The following is a 10000-nucleotide window of genomic DNA, read 5'->3' on the forward strand; positions in this document are numbered from 1 at the left end:
AAACTCGCGCTTAAAAGAACGTTAAGTGGCTCCGGTTCGCTAGGTTTTAATGTCTATTAACCATGGCCAATTGCATTGTCACAAGCAATTGTCTTATCTGCTAAAAAAGCTTCCATAAAATGGAGAACTACAATATGTGCCAGCCAGGTTCTATGCCTAAGTGGTAATTTTCAATTTAGAAAGCCCCAACCCCCCCACAACATCCACCTCCCACCCACTCACCAGCTTCCTCTCATCTGATATATACACAAGCGGTTGTAATATCTATACACACAGAAAGAAGGTAATCAACGCAACTATGAGTACCATACAATAATTGCCCTTGTTTGCTACTTAAATATACATTCAAAGGGTACGGCAGGTTGTAATATAACTTGTAATCAGAATAAATTGTATGCTAATCCAATGTTTTGCCCATACAACTAAAGCAGGAGCCTTATTGTGTTTTATAGCACAAATGGAAGCACTTTGTGGGAAGTTAATACAGCTTAAAAAAAAAAGTCCCCCATCAATTCTTTCATGATTCAATGCGCCGTCAGAACACGGCTTCTTAACCCTCTCTACTCTACGGCCTCAACCCATCGTCGTCGCTCAAGGTACCTGTTGTAGGGCGTGGAGAAGGTCGCCATGACGACGTCCCGCCCGTTGATGTGGATGACGTTGGTGACGGCCTGCAGGATGTTGAAGTAGAAGTGCGAGTCCCCGGGGATGGAGCAGTTGAGGCGCGTCTTGAGGAAGGACGTCCACTGCTTCTCCAGGACACGCTGGGAGCCACCGCGGTCGTTCTTGCACACCCTGGCCACCCTCGGAAACACCACCTGACCCGGCGGACAGACACACAGACAGAAGCACATCGGTACCACCCTTCAAACGTCGAGCAAAAGTTACGTTACAATGGCAAAACCCGCCAATCGGATCTATGCTGGGGGAGAACTAAAGAGACGCAGGGAGTGGTTGGAGGAAGAAAGATGCCGGGTCACAGACAAAAAACACCTCATCAGAAGGTCGAACCCGTGTCCCCTCGTCCCCCATGTTATACAGACCTCGATTCGGATTTTGGAATAACGCCGCACCAGGCTCCGTGATGGCAAGCATGTCAGAGAGACTATTTCCCATATGGAAGCGGCGCTTGATGCCGTGAACTACTTCCGACCTCTTCTTTGTCACCATACCAAGTAACAGTCGGTCTCTGGTCATTTGATTTTAATAACCACTAAAAATCTGTCTCCTGGGAAGAGCTATATCTTCACACGGTGAGGGTCACTCTTGGTCCCACTGCTTAGAGGCCTCGATACTTAACAGCTTGCGAGGGTACGATTGGAAACCGTGTCAAGTAAACGCCAAATTAAAGACACTGGGGAGGAAGTGTGTGTTTGACAGAGTGTTAAAAGGCTGCACCTGGCAGCGGCAGCAGAATTTCTTTATTTAAATATAGTTGTATGGAGTCCAGCAGGATAATTGCTAGTCTCTTGTAAGATCGTGTCGTCGCGGTGTAATTAGTCGTAGTCACTGCGTACTTATAGCAATAAATCGAACCCTGAACTCGGATAGCAAATAGGTAAACACAGTGAGATTGGCCTAACCTACACTCAAATCAAATCGACATACGCGCGCACACTCATACTCACACACGTACACACACACACACACACACACACACACACACACAAACACACACACACACACACACACACTCACACAAACACAAAAACACACACATACGCTCACATACACACACACACACACACACACACACACACACACACAGACAAACACACACACACGCACACACACACACACACACACACACACACACACACACACACACACACACACACACACACACACACACACACACACACACACACACACACACACACACACACACACACACACACAATGCATTCCAAACGTTTGTCTTTGCATGAATGTCTTTTTCTATTGGTAATCAACTTTATCTATTGGTGATCAAAAACGAGAAATAGATACCATGCATATATTATTTTAGTAACCTGTACTTCTTATGCCTCAGTGGTTTGTTAGAGTTTTAATATCTAACTATCCTGTTATCCATCTATATATTTAGTAAGTTTCAGTTGACAGCACGTTAAAGATTACATCAAGCATTTAAAGGTAAAATAAACAGAAAACATATTTTATTACTGGACCTCGCCTTTCAGCAGGATAATAAATAAATTACAACTAACAAATCCAGATTCCCTAAAATATGTCATTACTCTCCGTCCGGAAAATGTCACAGGAATAATTATACCGCTATTCCGTTCAAAAGACCCGGTGGAATGAATAGACTGATGTGCATGTCAATGTTGACTGTGAATTCATTATCATGTGTGGCTTTTACCTGTTGTATTCAACACACACACACACACACACACACACACACACACACACACACACACACACACACACACACACACACACACACACACACACACACACACACACACACACACACACACACACACATACACACACACACACACAAAGACACACACCAAGTGCCCTGTGCCTCTCTCACCACATTTAAATAATTGTTGAAATAAAAAATGGAAGGTTAATAAAAAAGATATACTTCACTTTCTGAAAGCTAGTAACTAAGGGATTTGACTATACCAGTTATACAAAACGGGCATAAACAGATTAATTAAAAAATCTGGTGAAAAAAAATGGAAAAAGTAGAGGACGGAAAAATTGCTTTTATCTTCCCACCCTGTTTCCTGTATATGTCAGATTTTCCTGAAAGATACACCGGTGGAGTCCCTTTGGGAAAATGCAGAGGTCATTGGTCCAGTATGTACAGGCCTGGCAGATGCGGACGTGCATTGAGATATATTTAGCCCTCAAAAATGGATTTTCTAGAGACATCCGCATGTTTTTCTATTTCTGCCTCTGCATCCCGTCCCCGGTGTTTATCCATCGCTGAGAAGTTGTTCAGACGCTGTGCCGCTCCTGATAGAACTCTGCTCCTTTTACGGACACAGCCACTTCCTGTTTGCTTCCTCAGGCACTTCCTGCATCTCCCAGTAAGTAGGTAGTCACCGCTGATTAGCGTCCGAACAATACAAAACCAACACACGGCTCTCTCGCCCTCACCTTTCCCATTGTGTTGTACTCCATCGCTATTTCCCGAAAGAAGAAGTAGATGAAGTCTCCGTAATTGACGGCCTGGACGAAGTTGGGCTCTGCGTGATTTAAAGAAGAAACAAACCAGAATAAAAAGGAGGATTTGTTACATGTCAGAACAGTTTAGGCTTTGTTGCTTTTACATAGAACATCACAGTGAAAGGTAATGCCGTGTATATGCACTATATGTCGCAGAAAGGCATTAAGTGCACGTCTTGTGTAACCACATCATTCTTCATGCCAACAGGGACATTTTGCATTGAAGTTTAAGCGAGTGCTGTGTATTGGTTTCAGGTTGGCTGAACCTCGGCTTGTTAGTTTAAAGGGCACTGCAATTTCCTGGCCCACCATCACCATCACCGGCGCAGGTTGGCCAAATGACTGCCGCCAACAGAGTGTGAACCGCAGGACTGCCCCTGGTCTTACACATGGAGTGGTAAGACCCATTCACAGAAGAACAAAGAGGCATAGACACACATATTGACGAACCAACACAAATACACATACACAAAGATCCTACCACATGCATGCAGGTACGCATTGAAGTAAGCACAGATGTGACCCAAGACATGCGTACACGTGCACACGTGCACACACATACCGATACCCACCCAAGCACGCACACACACACACACACACACACACAGGCGTTCACGCATAAGCGCGCAGAAGTGCCTTAACAAATCATAAATCACCCATATACAAAGACACGCTCAGGAATGCGTGTCCAGACTCAGTTTGTTTTCCAACACGTCACTCATGGGCTCATTGGTTCCAAGCTCCAGGCCTTGTTTGTTGATCCCTTTCGCTCACCTTTCAGCCACTTGGAGTCGTGTTTGACGGTCCGCAGAGTCGGGCTGTCCCCCAGGCTACGATAGATGACGGCGTCGATGGCCAGGAAGTCTGTCACCGTGGCCGAGTAGAGCTTGCCATCTGGCGGGAGAGATGACGGGAGGGGAAAAAGAGATAAAAGAGATGGAAATTAAGAGAGGGAGGGAGGGGAACCAACAGAAAAGAGGGAGGATAAATAAAGAGTAAGAAAAGAGTGAGAGATAGATGGTGAGAGTGAGAGACAGAGACAAAGAGAATGCGACAGCGAGATAGAGGGAGAGAGAGATAGAGAGAGAGAGAGCGAGAGAGAGAGAGAGAGAGAGAGAGAGAGAGAGAGAGAGAGAGAGAGAGAGAGAGAGAGAGAGAGAGCGCGAGAGAGAGCGTGCGAGAGAGAGAGAGAGAGAGAGAGAGAGAGAGAGAGAGAGAGAGAGAGAGAGAAAGAATAGTGCAGAGAGAGGAATAGGTGAGAGGGATGAAAGAGGGGACATTAAACCAAGCGCAAATAAGCCCAATACAGAAACAAACACATTCCTGTTCCGTGTGGAAACAGCACAAGCTGTTCCATGGCTGGACCAGCCCAGGGAGACAGGGGAGACCGACAGACTGACCAGGGCGCCAGGGCAGACAACGGGGAGGCTTAACGGACAAACATCTTTAAAAGCTTGGAGCAAATTTAGGGATCGCCTCCCGGCCCGAGGTGTGTAGCAATACAAACACAAACTGACAAAAGGTCCATACACTCTACGAGAAATACAGGCTCCTTGAACCCTACCAAACCTTGACACAAACACACATAAATACACATGAATGACTACACATATAAATATACAAATTCACACATGCAAATACAGAACAACATGCACACTTGAATACACATAGCAGGAACACACACAAACACATATGCATGCACACTTAAACCCAAAACTACACAAACACACATGCACACTCAATCACACCCTCAAACACACATACACACACACACACACACACACACACACACACACACACACACACACACACACACACACATGCACACTCAATCACACACTTAAACACACATACCCACACACACAAACGCACACAAGAACAGGATGAAAACACTATCCACATCTAGCATGACCTCAGCCTAGCTTTGCTATGACCGCAGTGGAAACTCAAACTACATAATTGAAGGGATCGCAACGCGAGGAACCCTCTCGATAACTCTGAGCTTCACCCGAGCAGCACTGGCCAAGCCGGGACTCCTGCTCTCCCCTAAACACCCGGGCAGCGCACCGGCCCCTGGTGAACCGGTCCGCACAGAGAATGACCCCGGGGGGAGTGTGTGTGCCTTCAGCGGTCCCGCGAATCGTGTCGTAATAATCCCCCTCCAACCCCTGTGCCACTAGGGGAAGGATGACTCATTTGGCTTCCATCCGTTTGTGGCTTTTTATTCCCTCGTGAGGTTTTATAGAGAAGGAGAGAAGAGAGCATGAAGGAATCAATGACAGAACAGGAGGAGGAGAAAAAGAAGAAAGGAGGACAGGAAGACAGGATGATAAAGTAAAGGAAGAAAGGAAGAAAAGATTGATGAACGTAAATAAAGAAGGAAAGAAACCAGGACAGCACACAATAGCTAATAAAAGAAAGTAAGAATTATCAAACTACTTAGGAAGGAAAGAACGAAATCAAGAAAGAAAAGAAGGATCGAAAGAAATAATGAGCAAGCAAACAAAAGAAAGAACAAACAAAAGACCAAACGTAAGAAAGAAAGAAAGAACCAATGTTCCACTCATCTCGTGTTACATTAAATGACAGTCTTGGTGTCCATCCAAAGCCCCGTAACAGTTAGTGAATTCCTCGGGCAAACCCAAAGTGGCCCCAAAGTTCAGTGGGCAGCTCTCGTGTCAGTAGAAGAGATTGGTTTCTGGGCTTGACGTGGTGTCAGAGCAGTGCCATTAGAAAAAGCCACAAGGCATGGCGAAAGATATTAAATACAACCGCAGTTAATCCCTGAGCTCCAGGAGACTCAGGCTTTATAATCTACTTTAAATATGTTTCAAGGCTTAATAGCTGCCAATAAGAAAAATTGGGATTAATGTTTCTGGCCCTAAAGAATATAAGAAAAAGCTAAACAATACTGGAACGACTACGAATAGAAACCATTCAACTATGGCTCTTTGTAATGGGACGTAATAGGCTCTAAAAGGAGATCTGAGAGCCACATGTTCCTTGGGCTAACCATGCTGCCAACCTGATCAGAAAATAACACACACACACACACACACACACACACACACACACACACACACACACACACACACACACACACACACAAACACACACACACACACGCACACACAAACACACACAAACACACGCACACACACACACATCTACAAGATCACAGGACTTCAACAAATGAGCCAGCACACTGATTTCCCAGGCAGTAAAACCATGACACCATATCCCAGGGGACTTACCGGCAAACAGGGCTACGTTGGCGTGCTTTGCGTCATATGGGCACCGCGCCATTCCACTGATCTCCTCACCTTGGGGCTCCAACGTGTCCATCTGGGGTTGGGGAGGAAGAGGTCAGGGACCAATATTGTGGACACAGTAGAAAGACACAACACCACAAAAAAAAGCGGTTCATGTTAGTGATAGCTAGCATAGATTACTTTCTCTATACAAAAAAGAGAAACAATGTAGGTGAATATAATGTGTCAAAGGGCTTGGTAACTCAAAGTTGAGTCTCAATAAGATGTCATGAGATAGAGGAGATGAAACAGGTTGTTTGAGCGAAACAGAAAATACAGCCTAGGGAACAATTTTGCCCAACCCGGTCACGTCTTCATTAGTTCTACGGATTCTGACCTGATCTCTAAAGATCCTGTGGATACCACTTTGGTGTCCCACTGGGTGCAATGAAAGCACAGCAGTTGGGAGTCTATGGGAAAGTGTCACTGCGAGCGAAAGGTAAAAAATAGACACTGTCCAAGGCCACAAGTTTCACACTGAGTATTAATTCAGCAAGTCTCCTGCTTTAATCCGTCCTCTGTACATTTGACCAAACACACACAAACACACGCAAATACACACACACATACACACACACACACACAGACACGCACACACAAACACACACACACACACACACACACACAGACACACACACCCACACACACACACCCAGCACTGTTCCTCTGCACTGTCACTGTTCCCATATGATTGTTCCAATGACATGAGGTGGAACGAATACCCCCAGAGGCAAACGACAGACCGATACTCCGATCGATGGCAGGTAATATTCTGTCATGGTATTATGTTCATCTAAGTTCCACCATCAATAGCACCTCCTGGTTTCCCACCATCAATAAACCGCCATTTACTCTTTTTTTTTATTTACCAAGCTCTATGGTGCTTTCCACTCGACTGCTAAACAGAAACACGTTTTACTGTGGAGTAAAAAAGCGTCTAGGACAAACAAACACACCAACAAAGGAGAGAAAACGCTACAAAGGGGAAAATAAAATCCTGAAGCCACAATAGTTTATTTTATAGTGAATTTAAGTTGTTTGGTAACTGTTTTGGACAGTTGTATTTCCAGCATTCCAGAAGGGTTTGAAGGTGGCACGCAGGTGGTACAAAGAGGATTAAGGATTATCTTGAATATTGGTAGTTAAAATTTGGTATAGAGTGGGTTGAATGTGTGTCTAACTAACATATTCATATGTCCTCCAGTATGTCTTGTCACCTTCCGTAATCTTAGAGCCATTTTGCTGGAAATGTAATATTTGTGTTGCTTTAAGCATGAGAGTAACATCCTTGGTACTTGATATTTGAATTCAACTAGCACTTTCTTTTCTTTGCTGTTCTCGTCCCAGTTGGACTTCATCATCATTGTCAGACATGGCTGAGAACGAGTCCAGGTTCAGAGGTCAACCCACCACGGGCGGCATGTCTTCCTCAGTGGAGCTGCCCCGGGACATACACTTGAGTTGGCGAAATACCAGACACACAGACACAGACATAGACACACACACACACACACACACACACACACACACACACACACACACACACACACACACACACACACACACACACACACACACACACACACACACACACACACACACAGACACAGACATAGAAACACACACACAGAAACACACATTCACACACATGCACACACACACACACACACACACACACACACACACATACACATAGACACACAATCACAAGAACTCCCTCAGCCACCCACACAGAAACAAACAGACACATACATAGACAAAACAAAGTCCCATAAACACAGACAAATACACAAACATTCATGGAAAATATATTTGGTCTCTGCTTGAGCTGACTGAGGTCCAAGCAGTCTTTGACACACTGTACTGTATGCTGATTTGGTTCATACATGGCTATTTCATTTTTTGGTTTGTTTACTCTCTCTCTCTCTCTCTCTCTCTCTCTCTCTCTCTCTCTCTCTCTCTCTCTCTCTCTCTCTCTCTCTCTCTCTCTCTCTCTCTCTCTCTCTCTCTCTCTCTCACTCTCTCTCTCACTCTCTCTCTCTCTCAACAAAGGCTGCAGCCTGCCAGGACGCCAAAGTGCTTACGCTGCCCTTTCTGGTCTCTAAACAGGTCATTTTGTTTTCTATTCCTGTCTTGGCGGAAACAGTTATCATCTGCCCACTAGAAAGGTCACACACCCCTAGTGCTGCACTGGAAAAACCTGCCAGAGAAATTGTTGAAGTGCTTTTGGCAAGGCAAAAAGGAATTGCCGGGGACCTTTCAAAACAAACAGTGAGCACCAGTGCATTTCCGTGCGGCTCACCTTCTCTCAGTGTTTCTTCGGCTGGAATATAGAATAATAACAGAGCATAATAATGGTAATTATGGATTTGGCGGAGGGTATTATACCAGAGGCGGTGTGAGCAAGCCGAGGTGAGGAACTGGAGGTGAGCGGGGAGAGATGATGTTACGACACGCAGAAGGAGCGAGGCTCAGTGTCTGTGTCGAGATTAGACAGTGGAATCAGCAGCCTCATTGTCTCTCTCTCTCTCTCTCTCTCTCTCTCCCTCTCTCTCTCTCTCTCTCTCTCTCTCTCTCTCTCTCTCTCTCTCTCTCTCTCTCTCTCTCTCTCTTTTTCTCTCTCTCTCTCCATCCCCCCTCCCCCCTCTCTCTCTCTTTATAAAATCATCTCTCTTGTTATTGCTTTGTCCCTGCCACGCCAGACAAACGCCATGGCCATCAGCATTATCTCTCCCCCTGCAGCACTGCGGGGGCGCCGCCTCCAGCCCCGCTACACCCTCTACACCTCCAACCCCCCCCCCCCCCACCCCTCCACCCCTCTCTGGGTTCATTTCACCGTGGCAATGACCCCTGTCTGGTGGGTTTGGCCCGTTGTCAGTGATCTATTCCTGCTGTTTGAATGGGAGGAAGAGACTCCCAGGCCCAGCCACAGATATACAGGCCCAATCTGCTGTCAAACGGGCATGCACAGAGAAACAACAGACAGCCTCACATAAAGCCTGAGATTTAAAGATTTAACCACACCGGGAGAGAGAGGGGGAGAGAGAGAGAGAGACACGGAAAAACACTACACACTTTACACACATACACACACGCACGCACACACACACGCACGCACGCACGCACGCACGCACGCACACACGCAGGCACGCACGCACGCACGCACACACATACACACACACACATAATAACATGGGGGGACAACCTGTGTGGCGCACATTAAGAAATTGGCAAAAAATCATTCAAAAGGAGACAAGGTGACCAATACACATAAAAGCGGCAGCAGGAATCATATAATTTAAACACTAGTTTGATGTTTAACTGGGGTTTTTTTGTCTAGCGTCTGTTTATGCTTTCAACTCCACTGACAAAGAAAGAGAAACATGAAAGAGTAGCTTTAGAGGAATACAAAGGATAAGCCATGGGTAATTCTACCTTCCTTTTATCAGCCATACCTCACATTAAATGCTTGTCTACCGCCCACAACGAACGGGAGTCTGGCTACA

General features: G+C 45.7%; 1 protein-coding gene across 4 annotated transcripts in view; it reads right to left on the reverse strand.

Annotated features, from left to right (window-relative positions):
- sema6a (sema domain, transmembrane domain (TM), and cytoplasmic domain, (semaphorin) 6A) overlaps positions 1–10000 on the reverse strand; it is a 113624-nt gene that overhangs the window by 45786 nt on the left and 57838 nt on the right. For all 4 annotated transcript variants that reach the window (XM_056591550.1, XM_056591549.1, XM_056591552.1 and 1 more), the window contains exons 7-9: positions 6438–6528; positions 3958–4077; positions 3115–3203 (exon numbers count right to left, since the gene is read on the reverse strand). In XM_056591550.1, coding sequence (XP_056447525.1) covers positions 3115–3203; positions 3958–4077; positions 6438–6528 — 300 coding nt within the window. The remainder of the gene's footprint in view (positions 1–3114; positions 3204–3957; positions 4078–6437; positions 6529–10000) is intronic.

The sequence above is a fragment of the Gadus chalcogrammus genome, chromosome 6, assembly GCF_026213295.1.
Source record: "Gadus chalcogrammus isolate NIFS_2021 chromosome 6, NIFS_Gcha_1.0, whole genome shotgun sequence".
Lineage (NCBI taxonomy): Eukaryota > Metazoa > Chordata > Actinopteri > Gadiformes > Gadidae > Gadus > Gadus chalcogrammus.